The sequence below is a fragment of the Biomphalaria glabrata genome, chromosome 17 (genome assembly GCF_947242115.1).
Source record: "Biomphalaria glabrata chromosome 17, xgBioGlab47.1, whole genome shotgun sequence".
Lineage (NCBI taxonomy): Eukaryota > Metazoa > Mollusca > Gastropoda > Planorbidae > Biomphalaria > Biomphalaria glabrata.
Window position 1 is genome coordinate 13,146,969 of NC_074727.1, and position 14,543 is coordinate 13,161,511.

Consider the following 14,543-nt stretch of genomic DNA (forward strand, 5'->3'; position numbering starts at 1 on the left):
TGCCTCTATCTTTGTGTCTAAGTAATTTATTAGATTTTGTTTTTCTATGTGTACATTATAGTTCAGTATTTAATTAATATAAATATATATTTATATATATTTAAGCTCTTGATAGAAATGTGTAGATAACTGTTGATAATTGTCATAGTTTCATTCATTATTTGAGCAAAAAGTTGATAATTTTTTGTTTTTAATGCTTCTTTTTCCTCAAGTAAGGGCCTACCTGCGAATCATCCGGTTGAAGCAGGCTTTGATTCAGTAGAAGTCTACCAGAATCTGGTGCCAACATTTGCTCTGCATCCAGGTTGAGACCAGAAAGAGGCTTCTTCTGTGACATCAGCTGCGCAATGAGCGTCTGCAGGTGACTTAGAGCTGAGGAGGATTTGTTTTAGTTCAGTTGATTAAGTAGAGAATCAGAGCAAACAAAATTAACCTAACTGAAAGTAGGCATATTTTAAATAAAAATGACATAAAAATTATTGCAATAAAAATTGCTGAACCACTGAAATGAACAAATAGAAAGGAACAAACCGTGGCTCCTGGCTTCCTCATCAACTATTTCCTTTGACTCGGAGCGACGTGGCTGGGAGAGATCTAAAAGACTTCTTGCTATCTCAGTGTCAATATTGTGAGGGTAGAAGTCTGACAAGAGAGAAAGAGAAAGAACTGTAACCAAAATGTTTATTGCTTATGAGATTTTTTTCTTTTAAGAAACCAAAGACAGTACAGAAGTACATTCCTCTGACGTCAATACTCACTCTGATGATGATCCATTGATGACTGAACTGAAGAAGATTCAGAGAGTTCTCTACTCCTGTTCAAATATATTAAAATATTTGTAAAATAGGTGTATTAAGTCTTTTTTTTAGCTGCATGGTGTTTGGTCTATTCGTGTAATTAAAATTAGTGAATATAATTGGGAATAAAATATGAAATTTAAAAAATACAATTGTAACACTACAAGAAGTTTAAGTCTTCAGTCTATGCAATCTGATGATCTTGTATTACATCTCAATTCTTATTCAAGGTAGGCCTGAAATTAGCTGACTTCTAGGTTTTGGACATCCCTTCAGAAATTATAATGTCCTAGTCCCAGCCTCTTGCAGGATGGCAGGGAACAGCTGCATGTTGCAATTGCAATTACAACACAACCACTGAGCCATTAAATAATTGCTATTGAGAACAAATCAGCTGTGAGGCTCTTTGAATAAAAAAAAAAATGTAGTCAGACTTCTACTTGCTTTGATTTAGATCCAGTGGGTCCACAAGATGGCCTTGACTTTTGACCTTGTACAAATGAAAATACTGGAGATGCCTCATCAACAGATGATTGTCTGAAATAGAAACATTTTTTGGGGGGTTTAATTAAATGCAGAAATTGTAGCAATGCCAAAGGGAGACACATTGTTTCAAACAAACAAAAAGTTAATGCTACAAAATGAGAAAGGTTGATGAGGTTGGATTATCTTCCTTTGCTTTCCAAATGACATCCTTGGTTTAAAACAAAAAATATTGTTTTACAGATACATTAAAACTTTAGAAGCCAACAACATTGCATGGAACAATCAATACAAACAATCCAACCTACTTCAAAGGATCTACCAGCTATTCACAGGGAGCCCATTTTGTACGGCTATGAGGATGAGAGGTCAGGTTATTTCTTGAGATGATGATCTAGAACCAAAATAGTTGTGCAAAGGACAGAAACTGATGAGAGGACAGTTTTAGAGAAGTGACAAGGGATTTGGTTTAAAAAAAAAATAATAGAGATATGGACTTGGCGCTAAGGACTTGGCACAACAAGGAAAACAGATTGTTTCACTATGAGCCTTTGTTGGTACATAAATAGCCTTCTTGAGTATTCGGTAACATTTGAAAATCAAGTAGCTCAATACTGAATCACAACAAATGACATTTTAAAAAGTTTCATTTACCTTTTCAAAACACGTGGGGACCATAAGCCTGACCTCTCCTGGTCAAAGGAATGGTCTTCTGTGTCCTCCCTGGACACTCCCTCATCCTCCTCTTCATCCTCATCATCCTCATCACTGTCCCCATCATCCTCATCTTCATCATCTCCAGAAACGTTTGCCCCCTCAGTGGAGTCGTGGATACGGGCTTCCCTGGAGATGCGACATTGTTCGGCCAAAGCCACAGAGTCAATCTGAGAGTCATCCACAGATGTAGGAATGGGACTGATGCCAAGCTCAGAGCACTTCTTGGAATGAGACTGTTGTGAAGCAAAGAATTCATTGTATGGAACATAAGCACAAACTAAACTCAAATACATAGTTGTATCTATTTAGTAGTCAAATAGTACTTTATTTAAATTCTTGGACACGCTGAAGCCTTCAGATAGTCAAACTTTGTTCAAAAAACAAATTTAGTTATTTCCCAATCACTAAGTTATTATTGGGAGATTTCAGGTTGATTCTAAAATAATGTTCATATAATACAATGATAATACAATGAGGGGGAGGGATAGGGAAGGGGGAAAACATTTCATTGATTAAAAAAAAAACAAAAAAAAACAAGTAAATAAATCTTTTGTTGTTATAAAAAAAACACTATAATACTAGAGCTGTAAACTTGTAGCCAAGAGACAGGAAAGAGACATTATTTTACATAGGAAGCACTTCTTACCTTTGATTTCATATGTTTGGTAAGGTTGCCTTTAGTCTTGAATGAGAAGTGACAATGTTGACAATGGTAAGGCCTGACATCTGTGTGGGTACGAAGGTGCTTCTTCAACATGCTCGGCTTCTTGCACCGTATCCCACATATCTCACATATGTATTTGCCCCAACCACGCCCACGTATGTATTCGTAGGACTCATTGCTCTTGAAGCCACCCTTGGAGAGTCGCAGTTTATGTCTTTTGCTTTCTTTAGAGGAGCCAAGGTCACCCTTCTTAGCGTCTTCACTCTATAGAAATCAAGTCAACAAGGTCAACTACTTCAAAAGAACACTTTTTTTTTTAGATTAACTAGCTACAGTGTATTGAATAAGTTTTTATCATAAAAGAGCTTTTTATTCTCAAAATAAATTTTAAACTATAGGCAATCAAAATCATTTTAATCTTTATATGTAGATCCAAATAGTGATTGGTAATACAACAAAAAATGAGTGTGTTCCTAAAGATCAACAAACCCAGGAAAGAAAAATGAATGCATATAATGTAGAAATTAAATTTTGATTGTATTTTATGGATATCTGCTTTGAAGGAAAAGTCTGTCTAAATACTAGTAATAATGTCTAGAAAAAAATGAGAAAATATTTTAGGATCACTGTTTTTATGGGATTGAAAAAAGTATGTTTGATTATTTGAAATATGCTTCAGATTATGGAAACTATTGCAGTAGGGAAGTAAAACTGAGCCTAAAAGAGTATCTCACAAAGAACTCATCAAGTAAACACACTTAGCAATCTTTGGATTAGTTTACCTGTCCTCATATCATATATATTTATGAAGATGTAAATGGTGTAGATTCATATTGATAATAAACTTTATAGAATGGTTTAATCGATAGTTAATCCTTTTTATGTTTCTTTAAACACATTTCATACTATAATGAAAACTATACATTTTAAAAGAAATCTACTTTAACAAATATGCTTGTTTTTAACAATTTTGAAAAACAATATTTGGTATAGTAAAATGAACTTTCTTTTTGAACATTGCTTGAGGATTTTAAGAGAAAAATTTTTTTTCTAATCTGGTTTATTTTTATATTTTTTAAAATCTTTTCCTGGATCAGATTCTAGAATCTATTAACTTGAAAAAGAATTTTAATACTATTCAATATTAGGCAAAATGATATCACAATGGCTAAACAGTTCAGGCCTCTCACCTTGACAGACCCCAACAGTTCCTTCTTGACCACTCCCATTTTCTTCCTCTGGTATGTCCAGTAAGAGCTGTGTGTTTGATTGCCTCCATTGCTAGGAGTCATAGAGCACTGGGCATACACTGGGTTGTTAGCACTCCTACAGTCAAGACAATGCAATGCAGATTATGACATCATTTTACTATCTACATTTGCTAGAATCAACATCAGTGGTTCTCAAATGTTAAAATAATTGGACCCAACATGACAACTGATCAAAGAAAAAAACCTGATCAACATTGAAAGGGTATAATAGTTCAAGGAATGGATATGATAATTAGAATGTTGAGTTTTCAGAAGACGGAGTTGTCATGTAATGCAATGGGGTAAAAGTTATGTACACTATGAAAACTTGACAGTTATCTTTAAGAAAATTGGAATGAAATACAACTGCCTTATTATGGTTTCTTAATATCTGTATAAATCAACTTTTAAAGTAACTTTTATCAAACATACATGTTCTAAGTATAAGTAAAGTTATTGTAAATTATATCATTATAAATCAATCAAAAGCTGACAAAAGTTTCTAGAATCCCTATTGTACATTATTATACTTCTAGACTTACATTAGCTTTGCTGACTTTCAAAACATTTCATGGGCTATTACCACAATATACAATACAATCTAATTTCAAGTTTGGAAAAATGTAACTACTGCTCATTATTTATAAAAACTTAAAAGTCTCATAATCCCAAAGCCAAAAGTGTCAAACTTTTTAAACAGAAAAATTACATCTTTATAACACTATAATTTTTCATTCTTCATAAGATACATTGGTACATAGACTTATAGAGTAGCTTTGGCTAAATAAAACTATTTGCTTGAGAAAAATGGAAACATCTCCATGCCAGGGATGTAACATTTTTATAATAACTATTTTTAATCCATAATTAACAAAGCAGAAAAAAGCAGCCTATTAAAAATGTTATACCTGGACTTGTACAATGCTAGCAGCATACGTGATGTCAGGCCAGCTGGGTTAGGGTTGTGTGTAGCTAAGCACCAGTTAGAGTACATGGAGACACGCTTGCTTCCCTTGACAGCCACATACATAGGCTGAGGCCTCTGTATGCAGCAGAATGTTACATGGGTCGTGGTGTACAGGGTGGGACAGGAGTGTCCATACATAGGAGTGTGCAGGGTGCCTGAAGGCGTGACATTGGAAATGTGCTGCTCCACTGATGACAGCAAGGAAGGAGATGAGAGGCTGACGCTCAGGGCTGCCACAACAGTTTTTATAGGTGTCATGACCTGCCTATGTGGGGATGTGTCAGTGGTCATGGAGTCAGTACTTCCTTTACTTGGGGAGGCTAAAAGTCTAGATTTGATCTGAACAGGAGAGTTCTGGTCACTTGAAACAGACTCATCTTTCAGCTGTTTCATCTTTGACTCTGCCCCAGAGTTCTCAGACTGAGAAGGGGTGTGGGTAAGCAGCATTCTTGCCAGAAGAGCAGGAGATGGGTTACCCTGCGCCAAAGCCATAGCAGTCATTGAATCTAAGGTCAGTGGGGATGATGACTGCCGAAGTCTGGCTAAGATTTGAAAGTGCTGATGGAGAGATATTGACCTCTTCAGAAGCCAGTTCTTGGACTCTTTTTGCATCAAAGATAATCCTCCAACTGCAGGCAGTATGATTTTAGACCCAACCAGGGTTAAAGGTGACAGGTTTACTTGTAGCCCTGTTAATCTATTGGGGTTGTTCCACTCAGTAAACAATGGGCTACTTTGTATCCTGCTTATGTTAACAAATGGAATAGAGTAGTTGATTGGGATCGTCACATTATTAAAGTTATCACCAGAGAGATCAATCATCAGCTCATTGCTATCCAAGCTTGCAATGGAGGAAGATTTTGGCAAGAAAAATGGAAGTTCCTGAGACACACTTCTCAAACTGAGGCCAGAATCAACAGAATCAGAACCACTCTCTGTAAAGTGTCTCCAAGATCTTTTTGAAGACACTTCTTCAGAAACTGGACTCTTGCTAGAGGAACAGGATCTTTGACTGACGACTTTCTCTTCAATGCTTAGAGGAGATGGTTTCACCTGTTTTGATTTTTTCAATCTCTTAGCGGCAGCAGGCTCAGAGAAGGCTCTCATGACAGGAGGGTGAGATTTTGATGATTCTTGGTTGCCTAAAACCTCAGACTCTGACCTGTAAAATGATTCTGAGGACTTTTCTGCATCTTTCAGTTTTCCCATGACTGCAGAGGTGATCACTGCGTTAGGCTGGCTCCCAAGTTTCTGAGAGCTGATGACTGGTTTAGTAAGTGATGCTAGCAATACAGAGTTAGATGTCTGAAGAGTAGGTTTGCTAGTATGGGAATAGAATAGTAGAGATGGAGGAATTGTGGTCACTGATGGGGAGTCAACACAAGATTTCATCAGAACAGCAGGTGAGTCTATGGACATAGATTTTTCTTGGCCTTTCTCAATGCTGAGAGATTGCTTCAATAGAAGTTTATCTTTCAACTTTCTCCTGGTACCACTTAGGTCAGTGGGTGTATCAGGAGTAGCAGGAGTGAGAGGTGTACTTGGCATGCTTGAGCCAGACAAGGTGGAAGGCAATGAAACCTGTTGAGAAAGTCGAAACGCCTGAGTCTTTTGGTCAGCCAGTGGACTAGATAAAGATAAAGGACCAGCCCCTTGTTTGGGGTCCAGGTTGTGGAATGTAACTGCAGGAATGTACGGTATGACACGAGGTGACATCTGAGAGAACTGGGCGCTGTTCACGGACTGCGCTGATGATATGTTGAGCGTCAACCCAGTGGAAGAAACTTTACTAATACCTGACACCGATGGTTCAAGACCTTGAGGTCTCATTCCTCTAGCAGCCAGAAGGTTAGTTGGGGTGACTGGTGTCACTGGTGTCAATGGAGTTGATGGTGTCAGAGCTGAGAAACTGATCATAATGTTTCCAGGCTTAGACACACCACAATTCAAAGCACCCAATGATGGAGCTAGAGCAGAAATTGGTGTGCCTGGTGTTATAATCGACATAGAATTGGTGCAGGTAGTGGCCAAACTAGAAACCCCAGATATCATTGGAATGGTGGGCTTGCTTGAGGTGGTCATAAAACTGGCCTTTGAGTTGGACACCAGGGGAGAACTTTGGCCCATGCAAGCTGATATAATCGGCACCATTGGCTGAGCTATCATAGTGCTGCTAGTGTTAATCATTGTATTGGCAGCTGTGTTCATAATCTGCCCCCCAGGAGTTGTGGGCTGTGCAGGTGTAGAGGAAATATCAGTAGAGGCCATAGACTTTGACAGTGCTGTTGAACGTGGCAACAATAACTTCTGATATGGAGCACCTTGCAACAGCAAGACTTGACTATGACTACTCGGTAAGGGGGAGTCTTTCTGAACTGCACTGTCTAGAGAAGAAGATGGCTGCCTCATTCCTGGAAGTATAGCAGGGGACTGAACTCCTCTGGCTTTAGCCAGGACTAAATTTAAATCCTTGGGCCTGTTCTTGGAACCTTTTGGTCTCCCTTTCTTTCTTGGAAGTGAGGATGGGTTCATATTTTCAATGGTCAGGGTAGTTTGCATAAGCTGCTGCTGGTTTTGCTTACTGTCCAATGGAAATGATGCAGAAGTTTGAGCTGGTGGAGTTGTTCTTGGAGAGGAGACAAGCTGCTCTCTAAGCTTGGGCATGTCTTTGATGTTGCTCTGCTGCCCCTCCTGAAGATCATTGGTTGAAAGTGACTTCAGCAAAGCAGGGTTTGATTTCTTCAGCAGCTGAGAGTCAATGTCTACACTATGTTGATCAACCCCTGCACTGGCAAGGCTTGGAGAGCTACTGTTTGGTCCCACACTAGATGCAGGCTCAATGGCTGACAAGCTCCTGCGCAAACTTTTGCTCTTGGGGCAATTTTGTATTTTGTGTTGATTTAGAAGGCTAAGCTGGTTGAATGTTTCATTACAATCTTCACAGGTGAACATGCCACCAGTCATAACATAGGCTCCTGCTGCAGCTGCCAGCCCATCCGAAAGTCCTTGACTTTTAAAATGTTCAAAAGTAATGGCCATCTGGTCACTGGGAAGAGGTCTGGCTAATGTGTCCTTTTTAGTCCACTCCTGATAGGTTTGAGACTCACTGTGGGGGACAGACAATCTGTGTTGAAGTTCAGACATAAAAGAAGGCTTGCCAGAGACAGGTGATGGCCCTTGCCTGCTCATAAGCTTTTTCTGATCATGCAAGCTGCTGTAAGATGCTGGTTTTTGTTGACTAGTCGTAGCCAACTCATTTCCTATTGAGTCTAATGACCCAGTCTGAACAAGTGAAGCAGCTGACACTTTCTTGCTGCTGTTAGTGATTCCTGACAAAGACTTTGATGTCAGCAGTGGTGATGATGTCTTTGTTGTTGGTGGAAACTGGACACCAGGCTGACCTATCATTGGACTAGCTTGTCTGGGTGCCTGCAACATGGAACTGATTATGCTGGATGACTCTGATGAATTCTTGTACACTGGTGCTGAGACAGGTAAGGGCACAGTAGTAGACTGAGTTGTAACAGTTGATGACTGCACTTTTGACGACAATTGAAACTGAATTTGTATTTCATGTGGACCAGGTCCAGGCACTATCTTGGCCGGCAGAGTCTGAGGAACAGACTGGTTCATAGGAACACCAGGTATTGACTGGTTTAGAGTTGGGACATTAGAATTAAGTTTTGGGTTGACAGGCAATTGTGTTTCTTGAATGGTTACTCGTCCACCAGAGGGAGAACCAGAGCTTAAGCTGGACACAGAATAGGACTTGGACCCTTCATTCTGAAGTATTGTTCTCCTAGAGTCTTCCTCACTTGTGAATCTATAGGTGCCACCAATATTAGGTGATGAGGGCTTTCTGGAAAGTTTATTTTCACTTTCCTCTACTGTTGACTTTACCTTCAAACTGCTTTCCCCAGAGCTCGTCTGGTGAGTTATGAATGGGACATAGACAACCTTGGATTTATCTTCTGAATGTGCAACTGAAAAACTCTTGTCCTTCAGTAAAGGATTCAAGCTTGGTTGTAGGTGAGTGCTGGCCTGGGAGAAAACAAGGTTTTCGTTAACAGGATTTTTATTAGCAGTCACATGAGTGTGCATGGGTGATGAAACAGACCCAAGCCTTTCATTTTCTGATGACACTTTGACTGTGTGTGAAAATTCATTTGAACTAAACTGTTGCTGTTTCTGTTGTAATTCCTGAAGCTGCTGGTTTGTCTCATGCTGAAGTAAAAGGAGTTCAGTAATTTGTGCTGAAGTTACTGGCTGAATGACTCCAGTCATGTGGAGGTTACTAGTAGTGATGATCTGTGAATTCACGACTCTCATATCAGTCTCTGCTGAATCAGCCTTTCTCAGGGCAGATGTTGACATTGATCGCTTCACAAAATCTGGCTTAAGCCTTGACCCATCAGTGTCACCCATAGACAGAGATGGGGCTAATTTTTTCTTCCACAATTTATCAGTCATTTCAACTTTCAGTCTATCCAAAGTGACCTCACTGGATGGCCTCAGGTCAGAGATTTTCATGGACTGAAAGCTCGAGTCACTGGTTTGCCGATGATAATGCTTATTCCTTTGCCTTGGTGGCTCAGTCACAGAATGCTTGTCGATGATTTCGGCATTTGAGGATATGATGTTATCAATTCTGTCCTTCACCGTGTCAGTGGTGAGTGATGCAGACAGAGAACGAGCTTGGCTTTTGTAAGATTTGTCCGATTCAGAGTCTAATGCATGCTGATACACTAATGTGGGTTTTTCACTTTGCGTCAAGATTGAAAAAGCAGCTGTATTGGATTCACCAAGTGCTGGGTGCCTAGAGGAGGATGGGAGTTTTTTATTGACATCTCCCTCTGTTGTTGACTGTCTTTGTCTGTTGACGTGTGACTCTTCCACGGAAGGCAGACTATTGTATTTGCCCAATGGGTGTTGCAGTGTTCGAGTGCTTAAGTCATCACTTTGATTTGACACTAATTTTGATCTTTGTTGTGGCAATGACTCCACAGGGTGAATGCCATCATTTGATTCACTCAGCTGAGGCTTAGAATGAAGGCTAAGTTTAGTGGATGACTGGCAATTTTCTACCTCTGACAAAGAAGCACTCTTCAATTTGGACTGCAAGATAGAAGAATTAGACATTGGCCGGCCAAGAGTGGATTGCACTGCTGGGATTGGAGTCATGCTCATGATACAGCCACTACAACTGACCTCTTTTGAAATGTTCACATTCTGGCTGTGGCTCTGAGAAGCAATACTAGTCACTTGCCTGTAACTCTCAGGCAGAAACTCAGCCTTAGGCTTCAAAATCTTTACTAGCATGTTGTTGTTGTCAGGTTGGAATGCATATGTCATTAGAACAGGCATTGTTGCTGGATAGTTCTGATTGTATTCATTTCTCAAGCTTTGAAGTTCTGAAAGAATTTCTTCAGCATTTTTCAGATTGTCCATACTAAGTATATTTGGTTTGATCAAACTCTGAGCCTCATCATACTTAGCTAGTTCAGATTCCGAGGGCTTGTCAAAAGCATTGAAAAGTCTGGTAAACCAGTTGCCTAGATCTATCTTAGCCTCTTGCTGTTCTGGCTGCTTCTTGTTACTGTCAAGTTTGGGCCTTATTTCTTCCCTTATGTTTCCTTGTCTTACAAGCTGCTCAGGTTTGGACGTGGATGGGGTGTCTGTCAGGAGGCTATCCGACTTCACTACAATAACTTTCTGACTCTCCTCACCACTGTCATCATCATTGTCAACATAGCTAGGGCCTTCAACATCTGTCTCTGTTCCCTCAGAATCATTCTCTTCATCAGCATCCCTAGCTTCTGAGTCTCTGAGTTCATGGCTAACATTCTCACGGGAGCCAGCCCAAGACAATCCTGTCCGTGAGACATGAGCATTGGATTTGCAATGCTTGGACAAGTTACTTTTTGTCTTAAAACTGACACCACAGACGACACATGGGAAAGGTCTCTCATTGGTGTGCGCCCTCAAATGTTTCTCTAAAACGCTCGGCTTGGCACAAGTTCTATCGCAGTATTTACATTTGTATTTGCCAGGTTTTTGAGGATGGATTCTCTTCCTGCCTGGAGTGGTGGTTGACATTTTGATAAGAGGGTTGCTTGCCTCTTTGTCTCCCTGCTCTGAAAGTACGGTGTAAGTCTGTGGGGCACACGATAACGTGGGATACTCAAGTAACCCTGACTGACTGTCACTCTTCAGCATCAGCTTCATGTCGTCTTCTTGGGAACCAGACAAGCTGAAAGTGGCTGCCTGTGCCAACAGAGTAGTAGAGTTGCTGGGAATGATGTAGTAGCTGCCCCCTCCTGTCTCAGTATCACCTGTAATCTCAGTGGGAGCGATGAAGATCTGGGGGCCCTCCCCCTGGGTCATGCTCAAATCATTGAGAACAATATAGCTTTGTGTCTGGTCAGGTACTGATACATGAGCTGGGCTGGTAATAACTGGAGTATCTGCTCTCATATTTTGTAGCTCTGAGTCTGTCACCTGGAACAAAGTGAGCACAAATGATATGAATGAATTAATCTAACACTTACAATTATGTGATGAGTATTGAAATAATAAAATCAAATCAATCAGATTACACTGTATAGGATAGCACAATATAGAAGCCATTAAAACTGATTTCTAGCTATTATCATTAAAATCAAAAAGGGGTTAAGTTTTAATGTAACCTTAGAGGTTTTGATTGATATTTGATATTTAATGTTTGTTATATTAACTTGTTAATGAAAGGTAATAAATTTTGATGTTTTTAGAAATCACGAAGTTGTTTTATGCAAATATCTAACTAAATATAAAAATTGTTTTTTCAAAATCTTTTTTTTTTTTAAGAACTGAATTTTAAGATTTGTTGTGACCTTTGAAAAGATCATTGAGATGACTTCAAGAAATTTTTAATCTTTTCTTATTTCCATCTTTGATGGACCATCACAAAAAAAACACAAAATCTGAGTTTAAAAAACCTAATTCAACTTTCTTCCATGTAGTAATTTAAGAATTCATGAAATTAAAATGAGTCTAAATTTAACAATAATGCTATTCAGTATCTTTAAAATTCACAGCAGCGAGAATGAAAAAAAGAAAAAAGTTCAACCATTTTCAATGGTTAAGGCTGCTCTTATAAGGCTGGTTTAAACAGAATGGACAATTATTAAGGAAGAAAGAATGAAAGATAATGGACTTTCCAACCATCAGAAGAAATAATCTAAAAAAAAAAATTTTTTTTTAAATAAAAAAAAAAACAAAAAACTTTCACTGACAATTAATGTCGAGACATGAACATAGAAACAATTTTATTGCCTTGAAAAAAGTTTGGCAACATAAATACTAGACAATAAGATGATTTCAAACAAAACAAAAAACCTTAAATAAAGCCTCAAGTGAGTGTATTGATCTCCTGTCCTGCAAGCTGTCTCTCTGACCACCAGACTCAGGGTCCGACACCAACTTGGGGGGTGCAGATGATGACTGGGCTCTTTGCTCATCAGTCTGAAGGATTGACTGAGTTTCAAGTTGCCGTAGTAACACTGGGGTTGCTGTGGTGGTGGATGCCTGTAACATTGATCACATAGTTATTATAACGTGTAAAACATCAGAAATGACTGATGCTGTATAACTTAATATACAATGACTACTCTAAGCTAGATTTTATGGTTAATGTACAATAGACAGTGAGACTACTACTATCACCAAAATTCTATACATGCTTAAAAGATTGCAACCAATATGAACCACCATAGCTTGTTTAATTTAGTCAAATTAAAGATACAAGTTACTATATGTCACTCTTAATCTATTTGTGCCACTGGGTCAAAGCAATCTCTAAGTAAGTCAACATCTAGTCCAATCCTTCTGAGACTGACCTGTACAGCTGTGATACTGGTGAATGTCTGAGGCACAAGCTCCTGCTGGCTGGTGGCTACAACCAAAGTGTCTGAACCACTTGTGGCCCCATGTGTATGCTGTGTTTGGAGAGGGGCTGCAGTGGTAGGCTGCTGTGGTGGTGTGGATGAGGAGGATGTGGTAGCTGCTCTGGACAATATACTGGCCTTCTTGCTGGTGGGCTGAGCACTGCCTGAAAAATGTTTATGGTTGTTTCCTTAAAAATTACACTTCCTTAAGATGTTGATTTTAGTTTTTTTACAGCAGATATTTATGAACTAAAGGGAAGAGCCTTGCAAAAATGTCCACTAACTGCGTACAGGACAGTATACAAGTCAGAAACCAATGAAAACAAGGGACTGGTTATTATAGTACATACCCAAGCCAGAAAACAATATAGCAAGTTAGACACCGAATGGAAAAACACAAAGAGACTATCAAAGTAGACTTGGAAGAATTTTTCTCATCATTCAAGCAAAAGTTGCAGAGATGAAGTAGACCCTACAAAGAGCCATAGATCAAGCCCCATAAAAGAAAAAAATAATCTGGTATTATATATATTTAGTAAAACCAAGTACATCACAATGACAAGAGACAATCAAACAGAGGGACAATATATCAAAATCAAAGACCACAAATTTCAAAATGTCCAAACTTTCAAATATCTAGGAAGTACAATTGATTTAAAAAATGACCTACTAACAGAAATAAAGGAAAGAATAGCAGGAGGCACCAGAGCATTTTATAGCACCCATCATTTACTTAAGAGCAAAACAATATCAAGGAAAACCAAGAAAATAGTATACAAAACCATAATAAGACCAGCAGCAATGTATGCAAGTGAGACCTGGACACTGACAAAGACAACTGAAAATATACTAAATTCTTGGGAACGAAAAATTCTTAGAAAAATCTATGGTGCTATACAGGATGAAACAGGGTGGAGGACACGCACTAACCATGAGATATATCAATTGTATGAAGACCCACCAATAGTGGCTGAAATAAAAAAGAACCGACTACATTGGGCAGGTCACCTTGAAAGAATGTCAGATAACAGAGGAGCGAAAATTGTATACAGGCAAAAACCAAAAGGCTGGCGACCCAAAGGCAGACCCCGAATGCAATGGATTAATGATGTGGAGGCAGATCTGCAATAGCTTGGGGTTAGGGCGTGGAGAGGAAAGGCCCAGGAGAGATCTGAATGGAAGGGTGTGTTGAGGCAGGTCAGAGCCCTCCATGGGCTGTAGCGCCACTGGGATGGATGTATGGATGGTATTATATTTTGGCTCCTTTAATAACTTATACAGAACCAGAATGAGGCCAAACAAAGTTTGTTACTTTTAAAAGAAAGCCAAACAAAATTAAGAAATAGAGGCTTCATGATCTGTGCCCTCGTCTGGGCTGTCCAATAATTTGCCTAATTAATTTGCCATTTTTTCTCATTAAATAATATTTTCCCATTATATAACATGGACCAAAGGTTTGGAACTCACTCCCTCTTAGATCTCAGACAAACAAGATGCTTCACTACATTCAGGGACAACATTAAAACTTATTTTTTGAAATTGTCACTTTAAATCTCCTGTTTAAGTCTGTTATATTCTCAAAGCACCTTGAGCCTACATTATGCTTTAACAAGGCTATATATATTCAATTAATATTAGTATTATCATAACGTGTATGCATCATTCAATGTTTCAGTATTTAACTTCCATTTGTATTTACATGATAACAACACTCCACAAGCAAAATGTTTAATGATGTGG

At 38.9% G+C, this 14,543-nt stretch overlaps 1 protein-coding gene across 2 annotated transcripts in view; it reads right to left on the minus strand.

The window, feature by feature from the left end:
• Positions 1-14,543, minus strand: part of LOC106055552 (mucin-17-like) — a 45,516-nt gene that overhangs the window by 8,747 nt on the left and 22,226 nt on the right. For both annotated transcript variants that reach the window (XR_008775544.1, XM_056015115.1), the window contains exons 4-13: positions 12,756-12,967; positions 12,256-12,444; positions 4,820-11,376; positions 3,852-3,987; positions 2,644-2,925; positions 1,935-2,230; positions 1,242-1,334; positions 759-814; positions 532-642; positions 224-372 (exon numbers count right to left, since the gene is read on the minus strand). Coding sequence is in view for 1 of the 2 variants with exons in the window: in XM_056015115.1 (XP_055871090.1) it covers positions 224-372; positions 532-642; positions 759-814; positions 1,242-1,334; positions 1,935-2,230; positions 2,644-2,925; positions 3,852-3,987; positions 4,820-11,376; positions 12,256-12,444; positions 12,756-12,967 (8,081 nt within the window). In the remaining variant the exon portion in view is untranslated. The remainder of the gene's footprint in view (positions 1-223; positions 373-531; positions 643-758; positions 815-1,241; positions 1,335-1,934; positions 2,231-2,643; positions 2,926-3,851; positions 3,988-4,819; positions 11,377-12,255; positions 12,445-12,755; positions 12,968-14,543) is intronic.